Source organism: Hylobates moloch, unplaced genomic scaffold (assembly GCF_009828535.3).
Source record: "Hylobates moloch isolate HMO894 unplaced genomic scaffold, HMol_V3 SCAFFOLD_14, whole genome shotgun sequence".
Classification (NCBI taxonomy): domain Eukaryota; kingdom Metazoa; phylum Chordata; class Mammalia; order Primates; family Hylobatidae; genus Hylobates; species Hylobates moloch.
The window spans coordinates 45,747,848-45,773,093 of record NW_026652289.1 but is presented as its reverse complement, the minus strand read 5'-3'; the positions used below and the strand labels follow the sequence as shown (position 1 = coordinate 45,773,093).

At 42.0% G+C, this 25,246-nt stretch overlaps 1 protein-coding gene and 1 long non-coding RNA gene across 7 annotated transcripts in view; one reads left to right on the top strand and one right to left on the bottom strand.

The window, feature by feature from the left end:
* Positions 1-15,590, top strand: part of BNC1 (basonuclin zinc finger protein 1) — a 126,367-nt gene extending 110,777 nt beyond the window's left edge. For 4 of the 6 annotated variants that reach the window (XM_058427176.1, XM_058427177.1, XM_032175015.2 and 1 more), the window contains 4 exons: positions 3,128-3,227; positions 4,288-4,523; positions 6,625-8,489; positions 13,336-15,562. In XM_058427176.1, coding sequence (XP_058283159.1) covers positions 4,314-4,523; positions 6,625-8,489; positions 13,336-14,020 — 2,760 coding nt within the window. In that variant the 5' untranslated portion in view covers positions 3,128-3,227; positions 4,288-4,313 and the 3' untranslated portion in view covers positions 14,021-15,562. Of the gene's footprint in view, positions 1-3,127; positions 3,228-4,287; positions 4,524-5,274; positions 5,530-6,624; positions 8,490-13,335 lie in introns of those variants that run through there. The other 2 variants (XM_032175016.1, XM_058427178.1) reach the window with 2 other exon arrangements.
* Positions 4,390-25,246, bottom strand: part of LOC131381096 (uncharacterized) — a 55,340-nt gene continuing 34,483 nt past the window's right edge. Inside the window, exons 2-3 of the long non-coding RNA XR_009209563.1 lie at positions 5,285-5,353; positions 4,390-4,517 (exon numbers count right to left, since the gene is read on the bottom strand). This is a non-coding gene — a long non-coding RNA (uncharacterized LOC131381096). The remainder of the gene's footprint in view (positions 4,518-5,284; positions 5,354-25,246) is intronic.

Genomic DNA, 25,246 nt, shown 5'->3' with positions numbered 1-25,246 from the left:
TCTCACTAAACCACTGCTCAATGAAATAAAAGAGGATACAAACAAATGGAAGAACATTCCATGCTCATGGGTTGGAAGAATCAATATCGTGAAAATGGCCATACTGCCCAAGGTCATTTATAGATTCAGTGCCATCCCCATCAAGCTACCAATGACTTTCTTCACAGAATTGGAAAAAACTACTTTAAAGTTCATATGGAACCAAAAAAGAGCCCGCATCGCCAAGTCAATCCTAAGCCAAAAGAACAAAGCTGGAGGCATCACGCTACCTGACTTCAAACTATACTACAAGGCTACAGTAACCAAAACAGCATGGTACTGGTACCACAACAGAGACATAGATCAATGGAACAGAACAGAGCCCTCAGAAATGATGCCGCATATCTACAACTGTCTGATCTTTGACAAACCTGACAGAAACAAGAAATGGGGAAAGGATTCCCTATTTAATAAATGGTCCTGGGAAAACTGGCTAGCCATATGTAGAAAGCTGAAACTGGATCCCTTCCTTACACCTTATACAAAAATTAATTCAAGATGGATTAAAGACTTAAATGTTAGACCTAAAACCATTAAAATCCTACAAGAAAACCTAGGCAATACCATTCAGGACATAGGCGTGGGCAAGGACTTCATATCTAAAACACCAAAAGCAATGGCAACAAAAGCCAAAATTGACAAATGGGATCTAATTAAACTAAAGAGCTTCTGCACAGCAAAAGAAACTACCATCAGAGTGAACAGGCAACCTACAGAATGGGAGAAAATTTTTGCAACCTACTCATCTGACAAAGGGCTAATATCCAGAATGTACAATGAACTCAAACAAATTTACAAGAAAAAAACAACTCCATCAAAAAGTGGGCAAAGGACATGAACAGACACTTCTCAAAAGAAGACATTTATGCAGCCAAAAAACACATGAAAAAATGCTCATCATCACTGGCCATCAGAGAAAGGCAGTTTCTTAAAACATTAAACAAGAGTTACTATGCAATCCAGTAGTTCTACTCCTAGGACTATACCCAAGAGAAATGAAAACGTGTCTACCATATTCTTGTACATATTCCTTTTGGGGAAGATGAAAATGTTCCAAAATTAGATTGTGATGATGGTTGCATAACTGTGAATATGCTAAAAATCATTGAATTATACACTTTAAATGGGTGAGTTATATGATACGTGTGAATTGTATCTCAGTAAAGCTGTTTTTCTCAAAGATGAAAACAAACCAAACAAGAACACACTCCAGCTACTACCCACTAGCAGTGACTTCTTATCCATACCCTCCTCTCCACAGCCCCAGGTAATTACTAATCTGGTTTCTGCCTTTATCAATTGGCCTGTTCTTGACATTTCATATAAATGGAATCATACAGTCTGTGACTTTTGTGCCTGGCTTCTCTCACTTAGTACATAATATTTTCAAAGTTCATCCATGTTGCAGCATGTATCAGTATTTCATTACTTTTTATTGTTCAGTAGTATTCAATTGAGTGGATATATCACATTTTGTTGATCTGTTTGGATGTTGGGGTTGTCTCTACTTTTTGGCTATTGTGAATAATCTGCTATGAACATTCATATACAAGTTTTTGTAGACATGTTTTTGGTTATTTTGGGTATATACCTAGGAGTGGAATTTCTGGGTCATATAGTAACTCTTGTGTTTAACTTTTTGAGGAACTGCCAGAATGTTTTCCAAAGTGGCTGTACCATTTTACAATCCCACCAGCAACCAATTTTTAAGTGGAGACTGACCATATACACCTTAAAATGAATTTCCCAAGTCTTCAGCTAGATTCTCCTTTCCCTCTCCCCCATGCAGGGCCACATAGTCCCTCAATTGGCAGATTAGAGGTTTAAACCTTAATTGTAAGGCTTTTTTATCCCTCCTCCAGATGCGCTTGTGCACGCGCACACACACACACGCACTTCCCAGTTTCAAGACTTGTGAATCATACAAATTCTACTCCGCAGCTCTTCCCAGGAACCTCACTGACAAAGCTGCTTTGAGGGCTTTTTCTGTTTAATAATAGATTATATTCTTCAGGACTGTACCTCCTTTGAGAAACTCATCTTAAAAATATACGTGAAGCTTTGTGGGTTTTGTTGTTGTTGTTTTTGTTTTTTTGAGAGGGAGTCTCACTCTGTCACCCAGGCTGGAGTGCAGCAGTGCAGTCTCGGCTCACTGCAACCTCAGCCTCCCGGGTTTAAGCAGTTCTTCTGCCTTAGCCTCCCAAGTAGCTGGGACTACAGGCATGTGCCACCACACCCGGCTAATTTTTGTATTTTTAGTAGAGACAGGGTTTCGCCATATTGGCCAGGCTGGTCTTGAACTCCTGACTTCGTGATCCACCCACCTTGGCCTCCCAAAGTGCTGGGATTACAGGTGTGAGCCACCACGCTCAGACAAAGCTTTGTTTTTAATACTAGAACTTTGTTGGACATGTACATCTCTATTTTCAATTTCAGCTATATTTTTGTACACTCTATACCCCCACATAAAACATGGCACCATAACATGCAAGGGGCATTGACGCAAGGCTTGTTCAGCCTGTGTCTGTCTCTGACAGTCACATAGTTCAGTGAGTGGCATCAGGGAATCATCCTCAGTGTAGTCAGCTGTTACATGTTCTCAAATCTTATTTGTATTTTCAGCTTCTACCATATCTGTGGGGGGGGGGGGGAATAAATTTTATATGTAGATTACTCTCAGTTCAGATTATTCTCCCTTTTACTTGTTCCAAGACAGCTTCTGTATACTTTCCAGGGTTGCTGCTTTGGTCAACTTAGAAATTGGGTGAAAATATGTTTACCTTTTCTATGACCTTAATAACAGTGCAGGAGATTTCATTCTAACCCATAATCTTTTCTTATAAAAAGTTCTGATGTTTAAACTCATTCTTGAATGTGGAATATCTGTGTAATGTCTTCACGGTCTCCAGGTGCAGGGGTGGCTGCTCATCTTTCCAGAGTACAATATACACCTCTGGGTCTGGCACACAGTGGGCACATATTGCTCAATAAATGCTGCCGAATGGAGGAATATGTTTTGTTTGAAATACAATGAATGTTTCACACATCACTTATATGCTCCACATACCTGTTTTCTCCTCTTTTTCAGGCTATCAGCTGTACTCTGAACTGTACTTGCCAAAGTTTCAAACCCGGGAAAATAAACCACCGTCAGTGTGACCAATGCAAGCATGGATGGGTGGCCCATGGTAACTTTATTTTTCACCCTCTCTTGGCCTGTAGCATTACCTCTAAGTAACTTAGAGTTATTCAGGAACTGATTTAGTATCTTAAGAATGACAACTAACTAGTAAACTAGTAAGTTACTAGCATGTCCCAGGTAATAGGCTAAGATTCAAAGAGTCTTGAATCTTAACTACTCTATATGGGAAGTGTCTTATTAACCTCATTCTAAAGATGTAGAAACTAGTGCTTCAGTGCTATCATTCTATAATGATAGAAGTGTTCTGTTCTATCTAATACAGCCTCTAGGCTAGAATTGCCAGATAAAGTATAGAACGCTCAGTTAAATTTGAATTTCACATAAACAACAGATAATTTTTTAGCCTAGGTATATCCCAATGAATATTTTTAGTATATTTATATCACACCCATTCATTGTATATCTCAAATTTACATTTGGATTTAACTGGGCATCTTTTTTTATTTGCCAAATCTGACAACTCTACAGTAGTCACTTGTGGCTACTGAGTACTTGAAATGTGACTAGTGTAACTGAGGAATGGAGTTTTAAATTTTGTTTAATTTTAATTTAATCTAAATGTAAATAGCCATATGTGACTGATGGCTATTACACTGGGCACTGTGGCCTTAGGGGGGTTAATTTGTCAAGCCCCACAACTAGAAAATGTCAAGCCCCACAACTAATGCTCAAACTCAGATCTCTCAGATTCCCAAACCCAGATTCTTTACCCCCAGACTCTGTGCTTCCTGATTAGCTATTCTCTTGATTATGCACCTCCCACCTCAGTTTTTACCCCTTTTCCTTATTCCTTCCTTGTTTGTGACTATTCTCTCCTTAGCGAGGCCACGAGAAAGGGAGAAAAGTCTCAGGCTAGTTCATTTATTTTAGAAGTTCCTGTAAATAATTTGAAGTTTCATAGCTATTAAGGTATTTAATCATTTGTATATTCATGTATTTTCTGTGGAATAAATAACCAAGAATTAGTCCTAACCTACTTTTTTTTGCAGTGTTTCTCTTACAATTAGAACTTTTCAAAATGACATTTCCTCAATTTGATTTTTCAGCTCTAAGTAAGCTAAGGATCCCCCCCATGTATCCAACAAGCCAGGTGGAGATTGTCCAGTCCAATGTAGTGTTTGATATTAGCAGCCTCATGCTCTATGGGACCCAGGCCATCCCCGTTCGCCTAAAAATCCTACTGGACCGGCTTTTCAGTGTGTTGAAGCAAGATGAGGTTCTCCAGATCCTCCATGCCTTGGACTGGACACTTCAGGATTATATCCGTGGATACGTACTGCAGGTACAGTAAACATGAACATTGTCCTCCTAGGGTGTTTTCTGAAATTTGTGCCCATATAACTGACATAACCCAGTTACCTCCCAATGCTACAGCCCTTGGTGGCCATCTTTCCCTTTAATACTTCTTTTCTAATGGCCTAAGCCCCTACCTCATGTTCTTGGGAGGAGTCCAAGGCTTTCCTCCAAGATATCTATGAAGCTTTAGGAGCATTACATATTCTCTGATTTGGCTTTTACTAAACTACCTCTTCCACAATAAACCATTTGCCCCATTTCAGATGCTGCCTCCATGTCTTTCATTAGTCCCAAACTACTTACTGACACAAGATGCAGTCTGTATCAGATTTTACTGAGAGTTTGGGATTGAGAAAGGGAACTTACATGAACCACACAGCAAACAACTTACAATTTCATAGCACACCTTCCTGTTCTTTAAAGCCTTCTGCCATCTCACTGATGTTCTTCCTTCCTAGGCTCTATTTTTATGATATTTCTGTGTTCATGTATGCATTTGCTCATTCTCAATCTCTCTCTCTCTCTCTCTCTATATATATATATATGTATGTGTATATGTGTGTGTGTGTGTGTGTGTGTATATATATACATATATATATACACATATACATATATATGTCTCCCTCCTTCCCTCCCTCCCTCCCCACACCCCAGTTTTCTTTTGGCATCTTCATATATTCTCTTCTTTTCTCCAGTATTCCAAGCCCTTCATCCTCTCTGTCCTCTTTATTTTGCAGAGTAGTTTACCTCTGTTCCCAGATTATGCTGAGTGTGTAGGCTTCATGTTTCATTTCCAAAGAGGCTATCAAGGTGTTTCTAGAAGCAAAGAACATGATTCCTGAGATGAAGCATCATTCCTTTAAGATATGAAACAGCTACAGCATTATATTTTCTTGCCATTACGCCAGAAAATGTCAAAGTTTGGTAAAAATTTCAATGAAATGGGAGGCGAACATATTTCCAAGACCAACATAGATGTCAGTCTTACTGAGGTAGGCCATGTAATTAAAATGAACACTAAAAACAATTTTATAGACTCAGACCCTCTTCCAATAATCTTAAGCTTAGGCATATTATCCCCATTTTCCAGTCAAAAAACCAGAGGCTTAGAGTGCCTCAAAATCATGCTGAAAGTCATTTCACTAGTATGTGGCAGACCCAGAATTTGTACTCACTTCTTTTTAACTCAAAAGACCATAATCTTCCCCTGTAAAAATGTTTGCTCACCTCTAGTGCAGGACCCCCAGCAGACTAGAAACAACGGTTTATGTAGAGTAGCATTATGATCTTATGTTATGACATAGATCAATATTTAATGATCCTAATAATCTTGCTTTCTAGTGTTAGGATTAAAAATATGGAATCAATTACCTTGAACCTCTAGTGCATGAAAAATTTATGATGTTACATTCTTCATCATCTTCAAAACTCTTACATGCACTGTGAAAAATCTCAGTAGGCCATCAAATACATGTTCTGTGATAAAATATTTATTGTAGTTTTGGGAAAAGTTAGGCCTTGCTAGAGTTTGAAAGATCTCCAACACTCCCGTGTAATTACAGCCCTGCTTTGTGAATGTGCGCAGTAGATCAATACAAGTTCATTTGTTTTCTGATGTTAGTTGCTTAGGAAGATTATTAAACTTGCAGCAAATGAATACTTGAGCTGTATCTAGGCCTGATTGTTCCATCTATTCTCTTTAGATAAAGAAGTTACTATTGTTCAAATGATACATATTTTAATTTTAGCAGGGAAAATTGTTATGTCTAATGCTAGACGAGCAATTGGTCTGAAATGAGGTAAAAAATAATCACTACATTTACCTGACTTCAGCTTGAGTAATATGATTTTATTTGTCTCTTTTGCACCAATTGTAGGACTACTGCTAATATTTGTACAGCTTATGTTCTGCACAAAGCTTCTGGCCTGGGAGAGTAGGGTGAGCAGGGACTAAATTCCCCAAAGCCCTGCATTCATCTTTTCCCTATATGCACAAAAGTATCCCATAGTCTAGTGGACTACATTTTTAGAGGAAAGGGTAAGGAGTTGTAAATTGATCACACTTTTAACATCTGGTTTGGGTTTAGGATGCATCAGGAAAGGTGTTGGATCACTGGAGCATCATGACCAGTGAGGAAGAAATGGCCACCTTGCAGCAGTTTCTTCGTTTTGGAGAGACCAAATCTATAGTTGAACTCATGGCAATTCAAGAGAAAGAAGAGCAATCCATTGTCATACCACCTTCCACAGCAAATGTAGATATCAGGGCTTTCATCGAGAGCTGCAGCCACAGGAGTTCTAGCCTCCCCACTCCTGTGGACAAAGGAAACCCCAGCAGTATACACCCCTTTGAGAACCTCATAAGCAACATGACTTTCATGCTGCCTTTCCAGTTCTTCAACCCTCTGCCTCCTGCACTGATAGGGTCATTGCCCGAACAATACATGTTGGAGCAGGGTCATGACCAAAGTCAGGACCCCAAACAGGAAGTCCATGGGCCCTTCCCTGACAGCAGCTTCTTAACTTCCAGTTCCACACCATTTCAGGTTGAAAAAGATCAGTGTTTAAACTGTCCAGATGCTATTACTAAAAAAGAAGACAGCACCCATTTAAGTGACTCCAGCTCATACAACATTGTCACTAAGTTTGAAAGGACACAGTTATCCCCTGAGGCCAAAGTGAAGCCTGAGAGGAATAGCCTTGGTACAAAGAAGGGCCGGGTGTTCTGCACTGCATGTGAGAAGACCTTCTATGACAAAGGCACCCTCAAAATCCACTACAATGCCGTCCACTTGAAGATCAAGCATAAGTGCACCATCGAAGGGTGTAACATGGTGTTTAGCTCCCTAAGGAGCCGGAATCGCCATAGTGCCAACCCCAACCCTCGGCTGCACATGCCAATGAACAGAAATAACCGGGACAAAGACCTCAGGAACAGCCTGAACCTGGCCAGCTCTGAGAACTACAAGTGCCCAGGTTTCACAGTGACGTCCCCAGACTGTAGGCCTCCTCCCAGCTACCCTGGTTCAGGAGAGGATTCCAAAGGCCAACCAGCCTTCCCAAACATTGGGCAAAATGGTGTGCTTTTTCCCAACCTAAAGACAGTCCAGCCAGTCCTTCCTTTCTACCGCAGTCCAGCCACACCTGCCGAGGTAGCAAACACGCCTGGGATACTGCCTTCCCTCCCACTGTTGTCCTCTTCAATCCCAGAACAGCTCATTTCAAACGAAATGCCATTTGATGCCCTTCCCAAGAAGAAATCCAGGAAGTCCAGTATGCCTATCAAAATAGAGAAAGAAGCTGTGGAAATAGCTAATGAGAAAAGACACAGCCTCAGCTCAGATGAAGACATGCCCCTACAGGTGGTCAGTGAAGATGAGCAGGAGGCCTGCAGTCCTCGGTCACACAGAGTATCTGAGGAGCAGCATGTACAGTCAGGAGGCTTAGGGAAGCCTTTCCCTGAAGGGGAGAGGCCCTGCCATCGTGAATCAGTAATTGAGTCCAGTGGAGCCATCAGCCGAACCCCTGAGCAGGCCACACACAATTCAGAGAGGGAGACTGAGCAGACACCAGCGTTGATCCTGGTGCCAAGGGAGGTCGAGGATGGTGGCCATGAACACTACTTCACACCTGGGATGGAACCCCAAGTTCCTTTTTCTGACTACATGGAACTGCAGCAGCGCCTGCTGGCTGGGGGACTCTTCAGTGCTTTATCCAACAGGGGAATGGCTTTTCCTTGTCTTGAAGATTCTAAAGAACTGGAGCACATGGGTCAGCATGCATTAGCAAGGCAGATAGAAGAAAATCGCTTCCACTGTGACATCTGCAAGAAGACCTTTAAAAATGCTTGCAGTGTGAAAATGCATCACAAGAATATGCATGTCAAAGAAATGCACACATGCACAGTGGAGGGCTGTAATGCTACCTTTCCCTCCCGCAGGAGCAGAGACAGGTAAGGCATCTTTAGGCAATCATTTTTTCTAAGGCAGTGGCTCCTCAAGTTTAACATCATCAGAATCACCCGGAGAATTGTTAAAACACAGACTTCTGGGCCCCACCCTAGAATTTCCACTTTATTAGATCTAGGGTGAGGCCTGGGATTTGGCATTTTTAACAAGTTCCCAGATGATGCTGATGTTACTATTCTGGGGGCCACAGTTTGAGAAACACTGTTGTATGAATTTTCATATTTCAACTTTCATGAATACAAGTTCCCAGATGATGCTGATGTTACTATTCTGGGGGCTACAGTTTGAGAAACTATTCTATGAATTTTCATATTTCAACATTCATGAATTTTTACTTCCAAAAACCTAACCTAATTTGGCTGCAAAACCTGACCTGAAGTGATGTGAGGCTACTTGTAATCTTCGTTAATCTCCTTTTGTGTGGATTTATAAATACATATGTAGTACAAATAGTAATGGATTTATTATAGGGCATTAACAATGTTTCATTATATGCATCATTCTGCCTGTCTGAAGTCTGAGAAATTCTGAACTCAGAAACACATCCGGCCCCAAGGGTGTGGGATAAGAAATCATGAACTACAGCTGGGCGCGGTGGCTCATCCCTGTAATCCCAGCACTTTGGGAGGCCAAGGCGGGCAGATCACAAGATCAAGAGATCGAGACCATCCTGGCCAACATGGTGAAACCCTGTCTCTACTAAAAATACAAAAATTAGTTGGGCGTGGTGGCGTGTGCCTGTAGTCATGCCCCAGCCACTGGGGAGGCAGAGGCAGGAGAATTGTTTGAACCCGAGAGGTGGAGATTGCAGTCAGCTGAGATCATGCCACTGCACTCCAGCCTAGCGACAGAGCGAGACTCCGTCTCAAAAAAAAAAAAAAAAAAGAAATCATGAACTAGTTGTCAAATTAGCAGGTTGAGTAAAGCGTAAACAACTATTTGAATAAGAGTGAGAAGGGAGCTTTTTAAATTGCCACTATAGCGTCCCAAAACGTGACTCATTTTCATTTGATAATATGAAATCCATAGAATAAAATATTTTCCTTTATTTCTAGTTACCCAGCTACATTTGAAAGGAAGAATCACTGCTTGATTGAAGATTTTTTAAATATTAAGATATAAAAGAATAAAGGTGATTGGCAGGTTGTTTCAGGGACTGTGATTTCTGGTTGAAAGATCCTGAGTTTTCATGACACACACACACAGGCAAACTGTTTACAAAGTCCCCCGCTATAGAGCATATCTCATCACCGTGGGGATAGCACTGGTGTTACTGTCTTGCTTGTGCTTTTCTTCATGAACTTGAGTCACTTAAGCACTCTTCAGGTCACCTTCCTCCCCAGCCTATAAAAGGAAGAGCAAGCATACCAAAAGATGGCCCCAGGAGGCTTATGGAAAAGATCAGCTGCCTGATGAAATGGAATATGATAAATGTTAAATGGTACACTGAATATTAAAATGCTACATCTGCAGAAACAAGCTTGACTTGAAGCAGTTCAACACCACCACTTGGTCCAAGTTGTAATGCCTAATTTGTTAAGAGGGTAAAAATGTACAGACTCCCACACACATTCCTGGACAGGGCTCATAAGAACATACTCATTGTCTTCAGCAAAGAGGATAGAGCACAGGAGATATTAGTTAAATGTTTATATTAAATCAGTGTTTCTACTGATAGGATGTTGAACCAAACCACCAAGGTATCCTAATTAGTGAACTAGTCCTTCTCCTTCAGCCTCCAAGAGGAGGAGTGTTTGTTCATGAATAAGCTGTTGTTATAGAGACAGTCATGTTGGTCATATCTTTGATATTTATGATACTGTTCTACAATATCTACTAAATTAGAAGACATATTGGATTCAAGATACTTTTTCATTTGATATTTATTTTTTCATAGATTTAATATTTCCTTATGTTCTGACCCATTTGTATTAATAGATCTGAGCCTTCCCCCACCACAACAGGAAAGCATCTTGCGTTATAAATTAAAACCGCTAATTAGTCTAGAACTTGAAATGCATTTTACCTAGAATCTATGATTTAAGTTACAGTATTTTAAATTTGACTTTGTGGGCAGGCCCAGACCTGACACCATTTCTCTCAGTCAGAGATTGAGAACCACATTCCTGTAGGGACATTTAACTTCTCTTTGAGCCACTGCTACTGCCAGCAACAGTTACCAAGACCCATCAGGAAGGGACTGGGACAACACCCTGGATGCTTATTTACCCAGTGAATATTAAGAACTGTCTATGTTAGGTGCTGGGGACATAATCCCTGCCCACAGAGGCCTTCTGTAGTGGAGGAGACAGACCAGAAACAGGCAATTACAGTTGAATGTGATTACTAATGCAGTGAAGGAAATGTAGGCTGTTGTGGGCACATGGGAGGGCACCTTGAGAAGTTAAGGAAAGCTTCCTGGAAGAAGGGATATGTCTACAACAGTAACTCTGAAACGTTTTGGTCTTATAACCCCTTTACAAATACTTAAAACCTAAGGTTACTCAAGAGCTTTTCTCTATTTGGGTTATATCTATCAAAATTTATCATATTAGAAATTAAAAACTTAAAAATTGTAAAACTTTAAATTATATATTAACATATGTTTATGAAAAAAAACCCTACATTTTCCAAAGCAAAAATTCAGTGAGATGAGTGGCTTTGTTTTACATTTTTGTAAATCTCACTAATGTCTGACTTCGTAGAAGACAGCTAGATTCTCGTATCTGCTTCTGCATATGCTCTGTTGCAAAATTGTGTCAAGTAGCCTCCGAAAAACTCCACTGTTCACTCATGAGACAATGAAAGTGAAAAAGGCAAATAATATCTTAGTATTATGAAACTTTGACTTCAGGAACCCCCCGAAAGGGCCTCAGAGATCACTAGGGGTGCTCAGACCACACTTTGAGAACCACTGTTCTCAACTAATCAAAATAGAAGCCAAGAGGAAGAGTTGGAGGAGAGAGGTAGAGGTTGTAGGGTTGAAGGGAAGAGATGGAGACATGGGCAGTGAGTACAGGATTAGCAGAGTCCTAGAAACCAAAGCCTGGCACATGATCCAGAGGGTTCTTACAGTTGTAGTAGTTAGTGGTCTTAGGGGACATGGCACCTCAGGAAATGTATCTAACCCTCTAAGGCTTGAGAGGAGCAAGAGAGCCCACAAGTTAGCCATTAGTATGCATGGAATACTCAGGAGTTGAGTATGAGGCCCAGAGGTTTGCTTTGTTCCAGTAGGGACCTTTCTTTACAAGGTTCCAGTAAAAGTGTTTGTCTTTCTTTTTAACTACTTGTATGTACTGGAACCTGTACGTCAACCCAGTGTCTGGTTTTCTGTCGGCACATACCAGCCCCTTCAACCCAGAATGCTGACATAATCACAGGGCAGAGCTGGAGTTAAGAAGGGCTGCTTGCAAAGTGGGTGATCTGGGAGTATAATTCTGATTATGTCCAGAAAATATGTGTAAGGGAGTAGAAGACAGAAGTTGAATAGTAAATTTTGTACGTTTTATAAAACATGATTAAGCTTCCCACACACATGTCTTTGGGGATTTAAAAAGTTCAATTCTTAGTTATTTTGGTGAAGGTGTTTTCCCAACGTGACTCTGCCATACATTCTGATATGTATATGTATTGGGGGAGTGTTTTCTCTATTTGGAATAATTCTCCTATCACCTTTAAGATTGTAACCCCCTTGGTAAGGACTTTGCTTGTCAAAAGTTAGCAGAGGATTTCTGAGGAAGACCAACATTGATTTACAAGTTACTTCCAAATGATAACATATGACTAAAAGGCATGTGTCATAATGGATACTCATTATCTGTCCTTCGAGAGTAATCATTGGGTAGAAGATTGGTGGTATGCTTATTCTGCTGCATTTGCAAAACTTCTGTCTGGTATAGGATAGTGAAACGTTACAAATATGAACTAAACTACATACACACACAATTCTAGCCAATCGGATTCTCAACCACACTTTTAGAATTTTGGGGATGAAGTGTATGTCAATGCTGTAGACCAGTGCTATCCAACAGAAATATGAAGCAAGCTTCATATGAAATTTTAAATATTATAGCCACTGTAAAAAAGTAAAAAAGCAGATGCAGTAAAATTTAATAACATTTAACCTCAGTATATCCAAAATATTATCCTTTCAACATATGATACTAGCCACATTTCAGGTGTTCAGTATCCATATATGGCTAGTGGCTGTCATTGGACAGTGCAGCCCCAGAAGGTAATGTTTCCTGATTTCATTGAAATCAAGTCCTCTTCTTGGTTCCTTATAGTTTGTGACCAGTTTTCTCCTGGGATCTCCTGGTTCCAGTGTCCTAGTTAAACTGGTCTAGTTGATGTAGTCTAGCCATTCTGGGAGACAGACCAGAAATAGGCAATTACAGTTGAATGTGATGACTTCTACAATGGGGGAAGGGCTGCTGTGGGCACATGGGAGGGCACCATGAGAAGTTAAGGAAAGCTTCCTGGAAGAAGGGGTATGTCTAAACCAGTAGCTCTGAAACAGTGAGCTCATTTACAGAAAGGACATGAGGTACAGAAAGTACATCAAACAGACAATGGAAATCAAAGAAGACTACATATTCTCAGTTTCCAGACTGTCAGCTTTCCTGGTGAACACTGACTTCTGACAAGCAATGAACAACAGTGGGTCTGTATCCACCAGACAGGTGTTACATCCCATGGGGGCCTACCGCCTTATCATCGGTGCTCCCATACCACATGTTTTTCCTGGTATCTACCAAGTCTCTCCACTCAGAATGATGACTGTTTCTAAAACAGCCCAACCCATTACTAACCATCTTTTCACTCTTATAGACACAGCTCAAACCTAAACCTCCACCAAAAAGCATTGAGCCAAGAAGCATTGGAGAGCAGTGAAGATCATTTCCGTGCAGCTTACCTTCTGAAAGATGTGGCTAAGGAAGCCTATCAGGATGTGGCTTTTACACAGCAAGCCTCCCAGACATCTGTCATCTTCAAAGGAACAAGTCGAATGGGCAGTCTGGTTTACCCAATAACCCAAGTCCATAGTGCCAGCCTGGAGAGCTACAACTCTGGCCCCTTGAGCGAGGGCACCATCCTGGATTTGAGCACTACCTCGAGCATGAAGTCAGAGAGTAGCAGCCATTCTTCCTGGGACTCTGACGGGGTGAGTGAGGAAGGCACTGTGCTTATGGAGGACAGTGATGGGAACTGTGAAGGGTCGAGCCTTGTCCCTGGGGAAGATGAGTACCCCATCTGTGTCCTGATGGAGAAGGCTGACCAGAGCCTTGCTAGCCTGCCTTCTGGGTTGCCCATAACGTGTCATCTCTGCCAAAAGACATACAGTAACAAGGGGACCTTTAGGGCCCACTACAAAACTGTACACCTCCGGCAGCTCCACAAATGCAAAGTACCAGGCTGCAACACCATGTTTTCGTCTGTTCGCAGTCGAAACAGACACAGCCAGAATCCCAACCTGCACAAAAGCCTGGCCTCATCTCCAAGTCACCTCCAGTAACAAGATGGCAAACCAAATATGCACAGATAAGCTTTTTTCATAATTCAGGAATAAGGTAGTCCATAGAAATGTTTCTGTTTCATATCATTTGGGACGAGTCAGGCAAAAGTATTTGATTTGACTTTATAGTTTTCCACAGCACAATGAGCAAAAGACAGACCTTGTGGGAAGATGACACTGGGGCAGCCCATCCTATTTTTCTTAGCCCAAGAGGTCTTTCACTGATACAAGGAAAACTTGCAGAAATGCAGTTTTTCCCAGATTTGTTTACATGTTACCTGGGACAGATCCAGGTCTGCAGATCGACACCAGTGGGCCCAGAACCTGGGGGTGGCTTTAAATGAGGCTTGCAGTGTTAAGGGTCTTGGATCAGAAGGGTCCTGGGGAAGAAGACTCACCGTGGACAAGATACCAGTCCCTAAGATAGCATTTTCAGTTCCTTCTTCAATTAGTTTGAAATCCAGACCTGAGTTTGGAAGACTGACTTTTTAAGACCATCCCTGTGTTTGGAGTGGATAATTGTCCCTCCCCTCAGCCCTGCGCCAAAGGTCTCGTATGTTACCCCAGGGAGTTCTCAGAGGATTGGGTTGGCCTCTAACATGTTCCTTGTTAATTCTTGTTCTGTAACATGCATTCAAGAAGCTAGGGGAAAAATATCTCATGCACTTAAATAACAGTCTTCAATTTAATTTAAAAATATTTCAATAATATTTAATTTGTGCTTATGTGGTGTTTGGTGTTGAGTGCAGATATTGCACTGTGTCACCTCTGGATCTCTGCTCAGAAGCTGAACAAGTGATGACCTAAATGTCAAAATCACCACTCATTTTCATTTGGTGAACTTCAAAGTCTGTTCTTTTTGGTCACCTGTGGAATGAATGCAAGCATGATTTTGGCAGGAACATTTGTACATATTCTGCCATAGATAATGTGGTTCTGATGGTTGTTGTGTATTTTCAATATCACTGGATCCCTCAGTCTTCACCCTTTTATAAATGTATAAGATTAGGATGAACTTTTGAATTTACTTGGTAGGAAAAAAAAGTAGGACATTATTGCCATATTGTATGTCTTAATATTTAACTTATTCTGAAATATATTCCACACTGTTACATACATTTTCCATTGTAGAAAGGAAGTTCAGTTAGTCCTGTGGAACGAAACCATCTCCTGAAATTCAGCATTTGCAGTATTCTAAAAGCCTGTGTAGGTACAAGGACATTGATTTTGTATTCAGAATTCAAGTTAACTATCTTTTAAATTCGTGGTTGATGTAAGTAATAAAAAACATTCTTAAAGAAAGTTGAGGGTTATAAGAAGATATTATTTCTGTGGTCTAAAGGTTAAAAAAAAAAGCCAACAACCTGTTACCAATTATTTCAACTTTTTTTCGTTTTAATAAATGTGACAACTTAAAACTTGTTTCTATTTAAAGTGAGATGTATCTTTCAACTGTTTAGTTACCCAGCTGTTTAATATTCCAGTTTTCCCAAAGTGAAAAGATTTGTATACAAATATTTTCTATGATTTAATAAAAATATATGGCACACCTTTTGTTTGAAAAGGCAAACATTTGTAAAAATGGTTTTGTCATATGGGCTGCGTTTTGTACAAGTGTGTATATCCTTATGCACACACACAGAGATGCATTATGAATCTGACAGAGCTGAAAAACCCTGGAGGGTGGGGGAGAGTTTGGTGGACAGGGAAGAGTGTCAGTAACTACTGACACATCAAACAAAAATTGCAGAAATTAATGAGTTCAAAAAGAAATGAAGTGGTTACTTCATTGGGAGGAGGATTTGGGTGTGCTGATCTTTTGTCAAGAAAAATACAGCCCGGGCCCGGTGGCTTATGCCCGTAATCCAGCACTTTGGGAGGCCAAGGCGGGCAGATTACCTGACGTCAGGAGTTCGAGACTAGCCTGGCCAACCCTGTCTCTACTAAATATACAAAAAATTAGCCGGGCACAGTGGTGCATTCCTGTAATCCCAGCTACTTGGGAGGCTGAGGCATGAGAATCACTTGAACCCGGGAGGCAGAGGTTGCAGTGAGCTGAGATCGCGCCACTGCACTTTTGCCTGGCAACAGAGCAAGACTCCATCTCAAAACAAAAAGTGATTAAAAAAAAAATACAGTGCTATCAAAGAGAAGTCTCCAAATGCTCCAAATAGAGTGCAGTGAAAAAATTTAAGCCTTTTCTTAAAAATGCAGGTTTTTTAAAAAAACAGATTTTTGTAACTTAATTTTTTCACCTTTTTTCCTACTCTTCCAATATATAGATAAGAGTATGATCCTATCTAATCCAGCCCCACTCTCGGTTGATGTTCTTGCTTCATATTTCACTGGGATAAAAGTTATCAGAGGGAAATTAAACACATCTACCATCATCTGTACTGTTCTCCCACTACTCTAAGCCCTATCTCCTTTCTGAATGATTGCAGTTGCCTCTTAACTGATCTGTTGTTTCCATTCATACATTCTACAATGGCCAAAGTGGTCCTTCTAAGATGTACATCAGATGATGTTGTGCCTCATCTCAAAACCATCCAGTGGTTTCCCTTAACAGTTAGTATAAAATCCAGTCTCCCAAGGCCTACCGCTTTGTCATTTGGAAGGTTCCCACCCCTGCTACTTCTCCATCCGCTTTTCCCACTAGTCTCCTTACATTTTATCTGTTACCAGCTTTATCTTCCTTCTCCCACAGTTCTTCTAAAACCACTTTGCAAGATCCCACCCCACCAACTCTCCATATTAACAGTAGCTGGCCTCACTTCCTAGTCTCGGATAATTGAGAGACCTCCTCCCCCACTGCCCACCACCTCCTTTTCAGTTTGTGTATAATGACACCCATCTTCATGTGGTCACATCTGCCTCAACCTCCTGAAAATCCACCTCATGCCTGGTGGGCCGTCACAGTAAGCTGCAAACATCTCTATGAGAAAGTTACTAGGATCCCACCACCACCCATTTTGCTGTCACATCCAGACCCATCATGATCTCCCTGGGCTCAACACCTGTCATTGAGGGATCTGAAATTCCCTGACTCAGCCTTTCTGGTTTTATCCACTTGTGCCTATAGGGGGCTGTGTTTGGGTCCTGCATGATGCCGATGCCAACAGGGCTAAATGTGCATGGATTTTATTAAGATAAATTACTTAGAGATAAAATAGCCAGGCGGGGCGCAGTGGCTCACGCCTGTAATCCCAGCACTTTGGGAGGCCGAGGTAGGTGAATCACGAAGTCAGGAGATCGAGACCATCCTGGCTAACATGGTGAAACCCCGTCTCTACTAAAAATACAAAAAAATTAGCCGGGTGTGATGGCAGGTGCCTGTAGTCCCAGCTACTCGGGAGGCTGAGGCAGGAGAATGGCATGAACCCGGGAGGCAGAGCTTGCAGTGAGCTGAGATCGCGCTACTGCACTCCAGCCTAGGTGACAGAGCGAGACTCCGTCTAAACAACAACAAAAAAAATCATATATATATATATATATATATATAGAGAGAGAGAGAGAGAGAGAGCGCCAAGGAAAGCTGGGAGAGCCAGCCTGTGCAACACAGTTTTGGCTCTCAGTGAAGGGGAGAGGGAGGGAAGGTCAGGTGAAAGTATCCAAAGCTGACACAGTCTGAGGAAGTTCAGGAAGGCCATAAGGAGCCCTTGAGCCAAGGTCAACCATCAGAGCAGTTCTGCGTCTCCGGGGAATGGGTTTCCTGCAATTATATTCCTGCCATGATCAGTCATTGGCTTTGAACAGCCCATGGGAAGGGTGCCACAGAGCAAATGTTAACAGTGGATTTCAGAGTATAGTAGGGGGAGCCCTTGGCCAAATCTTACTTTTCTAAAGCCCCTATGTGCTGTTCAAGGTGCATTCAAACCAATACTTAGCTTTTCTCTGGACTCAAAAGTTTCCCTATTCTTTCTGAAGCCTGATGCCCTCACTTCCCCCCTTTAGCTGCCTCAAGGGTGTGGTGCCAGCCCTTCTTTCCCATTCATTATCAAACTCATCCTTTCCATCTCTCTAGGATGGCTCCATCTCTCTAGTCTATGACATTTGCAGATCTCTCTCATCTTAATGATTAAAGAAAAAGACAGCCTTCTGGACCCTGATCACTGATCCCTTCTAGTGATATTCTCTCCTCCTCCTTCTACAGCCAAGGACCTTAGAATAGCAGATTTTGCCTCTCCCCTAATCACTGCACTCTTGTTTCTTCCCCTTACCCGTTAGGGCCCCTTACCATTTAGGAAACCAAGGTTCCCAGTGACTTCCTGATGGCCACATCCAAAAGGACACATTTGGTTCTTTCGTGTCCCCTAGTCTTGTTCTTGACCTTTTCCTCTCCTCACTCTCATGCTTTCTCCTAGGTTGTCTCATTCATTCCCATGACTTTACTGTCTGTAGGCTGGTGCCTCCTAAGTCTACCCCTCCAACAGAGTCCCTCCAGAGCTGCACTCCTGACTAGCAAATACCTGCTGGATATCACAGAATAATCCACAGCATCTCCAGCCCAACTTGTCCCAAACTCAGTTTGTCATTTCACCACCAATCAACCATTTGCCTCCTGTTTCCTTGGATTGAAGAATGGTGCCACCACCCACCCAGCCAACCCAAACTAAAAAACCAGGGTCAATACCAGGTACGGTTAAGAGCATGGCTCTTCAGGTCCAACCCTCCCCCACACTGGGGTCAAACCTTGGCTACTCCACATACTAAATGAATGGCCTTGTCCAAGTCACAGCTTTCTGGGTCTCAGTTTCTTCGTCTGTATAATGAGGATAAAAACAACGCCTGCAATCCCAGCACTTTGGGATGCGGAGGCAGGCGGAACGCTTGAGGCCAGGAGTTTGAGACCAGCCTGGCCAACATAGTGAAAACCTGTCTCTACTAAAAATACAAAATTAGCCGGGTGTGGTGGCACACGCCTGTAGTCCCAGCTACTCAGGAGGCCGAGGTACAAGAATCACTTGAACCCCGGAGGCAAAGGCTACAGTGAGCAGAGGTCACACCGCTGCACTCCAGCCTGGACAACAGTGCAAGATTCTGTCTCAAAAATCAAACAAACAAAAACAGTCTCACCCCTCCCCCCAAAAAGAAAAGGTACTGATCAGAATTAAAACACCCATACAACAATAACAAAATAGTCTGTACTTTAGTGGTTTGTGATGAGGCTCAAATGACAAGGTGTTTATGAAGCACTTAATGCCTGGAACATAAGCACTCAACAGATGTCAACTACAATATCTTCATCATCATCATCATCATCATCACTATCCTAGGCTTCCTTTATTTCATTCCCAATAGCCAGCAATCAGTTGCCAAATCCCAAGTCTACCTACCAAAAAACACTCTAAAATTTTACCCCTTTTCATGTGCGTAATCAATGTTAGTTCAACAAGACGATCCTCTCCTTCTTTCTCCTCCTTCTCTAAGGCTATCTCAGCAGCCTTTTGACTTACTCTCAAATCCATCCTTCGGATGACATCCCCAGGGGGGTTCTACAGTAACAGAAGATCCTTCATGACCGTGCCTGGCCTTGGCAAGGTCCTTCATGACTATGCCTGGCCTCGGCAGGCTGACCCCAGCCCTTGTTCCACAGTCTCAGAGCTGGTCAGCTGCCTATGGCCATGCGTGTATTGCTGGCTCTGCGGGAGCTGCCTTTCCAGTCTCTGACCCACTAACCCTTGAGCTTCCCCTTGAGCCTCAGCTCAGGTATCATCCAGGAAGCCTCTTTTCACTCCTTCCCCCACAGTGCTGGGCGAGCCTATGGCACCGTGTGGTCGAGGTTTGCTTACAGACTCTCTTTACCACCGCCCCCCAACCTCATTTGCAGTCCTAACTGTCAGCACTCCCCCATCAACAAGGGGCTTTACCCATGGCCTCCAGTTTTCAATCAACAGATCTAACGAGAACCCACCTACTATGTGCCTAGCACTGTTAATCTATGGTGGTAAGTATAATATACACTGTCCCTGCCCTTGTCCACAAGGCTCTGAAAATGTATTTACACCCTACCCTAGCAAGGGAACAAGAATATATGGGCATAGATATGGCAGATTGTCTATTTTAGGTTGTCTTTTTCCTGAGTGACCTAATTCACTCACATCCTGATTTTGCCTGATTTCTTAAAATCTACCTCTATTAGGAAAGTTTATAAGCCACTGATTCTTTTTTTCCTTTATGATAAAATTTGCATAACATAAAATTTACCATTTTAACCATTTTAAAGTGTACAGTTCAGTGACATTTAGTCCATTCACAATGTTGTGCAACCATCACCTCTATCTAGTTAAAAAGCATTCCATCACCCCAAAATAAAACCCTGTACCCATTAAGCAGTTTTCCCCTAGCAGCAGCTCCTAGCAACCACTAATCTACTTTCTGCTTCTATGGATTTGCTTATTCTTGATATTTCCTGTAAGTGGAATCATAAAAGCCAGCCTTTTGCAACTGGCTTCTTTTACTTAGTATAATGTTTTCAAGCTTCATTCCAGTTGTAACATATCATTCCTTCTTATTGCTAAATAGTATTTCATCATGTGGATATGACATATCCATTTTAATTTGTTTATCCATTCATCAGCCAATGGACATTGGATAGTTTCCATTTTTTGGCTATTATGAATAATGCTGCTATGAACATTCATGTACAAGTTTTTGTGTGGACATATGTTTTCAATTCACCTGGGTATATACCTAGGAGTGGAATTGCTGGATCATATGGTAACTGTGTGTTTGACTTTTTGAGAAACTGCTAGACTGTTTTCTTAAGGTCACTGATTCTTAAATATAGCTACACATTGGAATCACCTGGGCAACTTTTAGAATGTGCTATTTCCTATGTCCTACCCTCGGAGGTTCTGATGTAATTGGTCTACTTTGTGGCCTGGGCAGGGGGAGTTTCAAATTTCCCCAGGTGATTTTCCCCAGTCTGGGTTGAGAATTTCTGATATAGACGAAGGGGACTCAGAGGTGCTGTTTGCATCAGTAACTCTTGAATCTGCCCTCTGAAGTCAGTGTTTTTAGATCTGTTTGATTGTGAGAATTTTCTGGGACACTTAATAAAAATACATATTCTGGGCAGGTGCAGTGGCTCATGCTTGTAATCCCAGCACTTTGGGAGGCCAAGACTGGAGGATTGCTTGAGCCTAGGAGTTTGAGAACATCCTGGGCAACATAGCGAGACCTCATCTCTACAAATAATAAACAAAATTAGCTGGGCATGGTGGCACATGCCCGTAGTCCCAGCCACTCAGGAGGCTGAGGCAGGAGAATCACTTGAGCCTAGGAGGTTGAGGCTGCAGTGAGCCATGATCACGCCACTGCACTTCAGCCTGGGCAACAGAGTGAGATCGTCTCAAAACAAAAAAACAAAAAAAACAAAAAAACAGAAAAAAAAACCTAGGCCCTTCTTCTGGAAATGTCCTAAGTAGAGGGTCTCAGAAGGGTACTGGGAATCTGAAGGTTCAACATACACTTCAGGTGTAGTTTATGATCTGGCAAATTTTGAAGCAATATCTTAGATCCTCCTTGTTTCTTAAAATGTGGGCCCTGACCAGTATTGTCAGTATCACCTGGAGCTTGTAAGCAATGCAAATTCTTTTTTTTTTTTTTTTTCTTTGAGACGGAGTCTCGCTCTGTCGCCCAGGCTGGAGTGCAGTGGCGCAATCTCGGCTCACTGCAAGCTCTGCCTCCAAGGTTCACGCCATTCTCCTGCCTCAGCCTCTCCGAGTAGCTGGGACTACAGGCGCCCGCCACCACACCCGGCTATTTTTTTGTATTTTTAGTAGAGACGGGGTTTCACCGTGGTCTCGATCTCCTGACCTCGTGATCCGCCCGCCTCGGCCTCCCAAAGTGCTGGGATTACAAGCGTGAGCCACCGCACCCGGCCGCAAATTCTAACAACTAAATCAGAACCTGCATTTTAACAATTCTGCAGTGACTGTAAGCACATTAATAACTTAGAAGCACAGTGTTAGACTACCAGCCTCAAGCAGTATAGTCCCCAAACAAGCAGTTCTCATACTTGAGCATGCCTTAGATTCTCCAAAAGGCTCATTAAAACACAAGTTGCTCCCAGAGCTTCTGATTAAGAAGGTCTGAGGTGGGGCCCAAGAATTTCCATCTGTAATAAATCCCTGGTGGTGATGATGTGCCACACTGTGGACTACACTTTGAGAATTTCTGGTCCCTCGTCTGGACCACAGTTTCTCAAACTTGGCACTGTTGACATTTTTGGACCAGATCATTCTTGTAGGGAATTTTCCTGTGTTTTGTAAGATGTTCAGCTGCTTCCCTGGTCTCTCTACCCACTAAAATGCCATAGCACCCCCAAAATTATGACAACCAAAAATGTCTCCGCACATTGTCAAATATTCCCTGATGCGAGTGGGTGACAAAATAGCCCCCAGTTGAGAATCACTGGTCTAGACTCTTCTTAAAAGGGAAAAGTCCTGCTACTCATTCTGTTCATGGTGAGAAAAGACTCAGTCCCTCACTTGGGCAGCCTCTCTCAGCCTCGCCTCCCACCTCTTCCGATGCTGGGGCATCTACAGAGGAGCTTGAGACCCCCGAGGGAAAACCCCTTTGGACCAGAATTTCCTCATCTGGGGAAATGAGAGCCTGTTCTCAGCTCCCTGGCAATTGCGGGGCTAGAAGAGAAGTGTCTGACTGAGTCTCTGGACACCAGCTGTGCATTCCTGAGCAGGTAGCCCAGGCTGTCACCCCCCTTCTCACCCACAACTCTTTTTTTTTCTTTATTTGTTGGTTCACACTGCCTCCACGTTTATCTATTGAAATGTGTGGGTTGTTCACTGTCCCTGTGCTTCTATCTACTTATTGAAATGTGTGCATGGTGGTTCACAGTGTCTCAAAATCTACATACTTATTGAAATGTGTGGTTGGCTCATTGTGCTTCAACGTCTTTTGCTCTTTCTTCTGCAAGATATGCTCTGGCTGATCATTAAAGCCAGATTAGTCAGGAAACTTTAAAAGCAGCCACAGACAAACTGTTTAAAGAACAGAATGCCTATTGGTCACCTGATTCTTTTAAAACTACACCCTAGAAATCTGTGTGATTGGGAATTTTAATTAGTCTGAATGGCTATACTTATGTTCTTTGCTGAGAGCTAAGACTACTGAAAAAAAAAAATTTTTTTTAAAGGAGCTTCCTAGCTTTCCAATCTTTGAGTCTGGTTAGCATTTCAGATTGTTAGGAAATAGTGCCCTCTGCTGGAATTACTTGGTTATTGCAATAGGCATTGTGGAGTCCTTTCAGACACCTCCGAGATGTATTGTATTTGGAAAGTCCCCTGGTGACCCCATGTACGTCTTCCAGTTACAAGGCTAGCTGAAAACGGGACATATTTTCTGAATAGTCTTAATCCTGCTTCTAGGAATTGAGTGCCTCAGCCTAGAACATTGGTTTGGAGTAGGTTTCCCACGGAAGCCTGCAACTCCCCAGTTTGGCATTTGCCTTCCCGGAGAAGAAGCTGAATCCAGAGCCCCTCCGGCTCACCAGCCACCCTACACGCGGAGGACTGATGTGGTGGAAAGAACACGTTTGGGGACTCCAGGGTCCTGGCTTCAGCTTCTACCTCTGCATATCCCTAGCTGTGGGGCCTTAAACGTCTCTAATGCTGGAGCCCTCATTTCTCCATCTGTAAAACTGCCGTTTCAGACTGTACTTTGAGGGGTTCTAGGGAACCTCACAGGTGCCTCACAGGCCGTTCTGGTGGGAGAGCTAAAGAGGAGATAAGAAGTAGCTTGGACAGCTCCCAAGCACCACACGAGCTCATTCCACTTCTATCTGGTTTCATGTACATTTAATATTTTGTTTTGTGTTCTGCTGCTAAAAAAGACAGACTTTCCTTTTGAAAACCATGCAGTAGGTGACCTCTAAAATTCTTCCAGCACTTTCTCTGATTCCTACCCTGAGTGTTTCTGTGAGGAGGTGTGTCTGTGTGTTAAGTTGCTCTAACCTGCACCACCCTGCCCTGCTTTTTGAGCCAAGTTAAGAAGAATGGTAAGGGCTGAGGGTGTTCTCTGTCTTCTTCTTCCTGAAGAGCATCCAGCCCAAAGTAAATGTTCAGTATATGTGATAAAAATGGCTCCTTCAAATTTATAGCCCTAAATGCCCACATCAAAAATTTAGAAAAATCTCAAATTAACAACCTGACATCACAACTGAAAGAACTAGAGAAGCGAGAGCAAACCAACCTCAGAGCTAGCAGAAGACAAGAAATAACCAAAATCAGAGCTGAACTGAAGGAGACTGAGACATGAAAAACCATTCAAAAGATCAACGAATCCAGGAGCTGGTTTTTTGAAAAAATTAATATGGTAGACTGCTAGCTAGACTAAGAAACAAGAAAAGAAAGAACAACCAAGTAAACTTTGTCATTTACAGAAATACAAATAACCATCAGAGACTACTATGAACACCTCAATGCAAACAAACTAGAAAAATCTAGAAGTAATGAAGAGATTCCTGGACATATACACCCTCCATAGCTGAAACAGGAAGAAATTGAATCCCTGAATAGACCAATAACAAGCTCCAAAATTAAATCAGTAATAGGTAGCCTGCCAACCAAAAAAACCCCAAGGCTAGACAGATTCACAGCTGACTTCTACCAGATGTACAAAAAAGAGCTGGTACCATTCCTGCTGAAACTATTCCAAAAAATTGAGGAGGAGGGACTCCTCCCTAACTCATTCTGTGAGACCAGAATCATCCTGATACCCAAACCTTGTAGACACAACAAAAAAGAAAACTTCAGGCCAATATCCTTGATGAACATTGATGCAAAAATCATCAACAAAATACTAGCAAACCAAATCCAGCAGCACATCAAAAAGCTTATCCACCACAATCAAGTAGGTTTTATCCCTGGGATGCAAGTTTGGTTCAAAATATGCAAATCAATAAATATGATTCATCACATAAACAGAACTAAAGACAAAAACCACATGATTGTCTCAATAAATGCAGAAAAGCCTCAATAAAATTCAACATCCCTTCATGTTAAAAACTCTGAACAAACTGGATGTTGAAGAAACATACCTCAAAATAATAAGAGCCATCTATGACAAACCCACAGCCAACATCACACTGAATGGGCAAAATCTGGAAGCATTCATCTTGAAAACTGGCTCAAGACAAGGATGCCTTCTCTTTGCATTCCTATTCAACATAATATTGAAAGTCCTGGCCAGAGTAATCAGGCA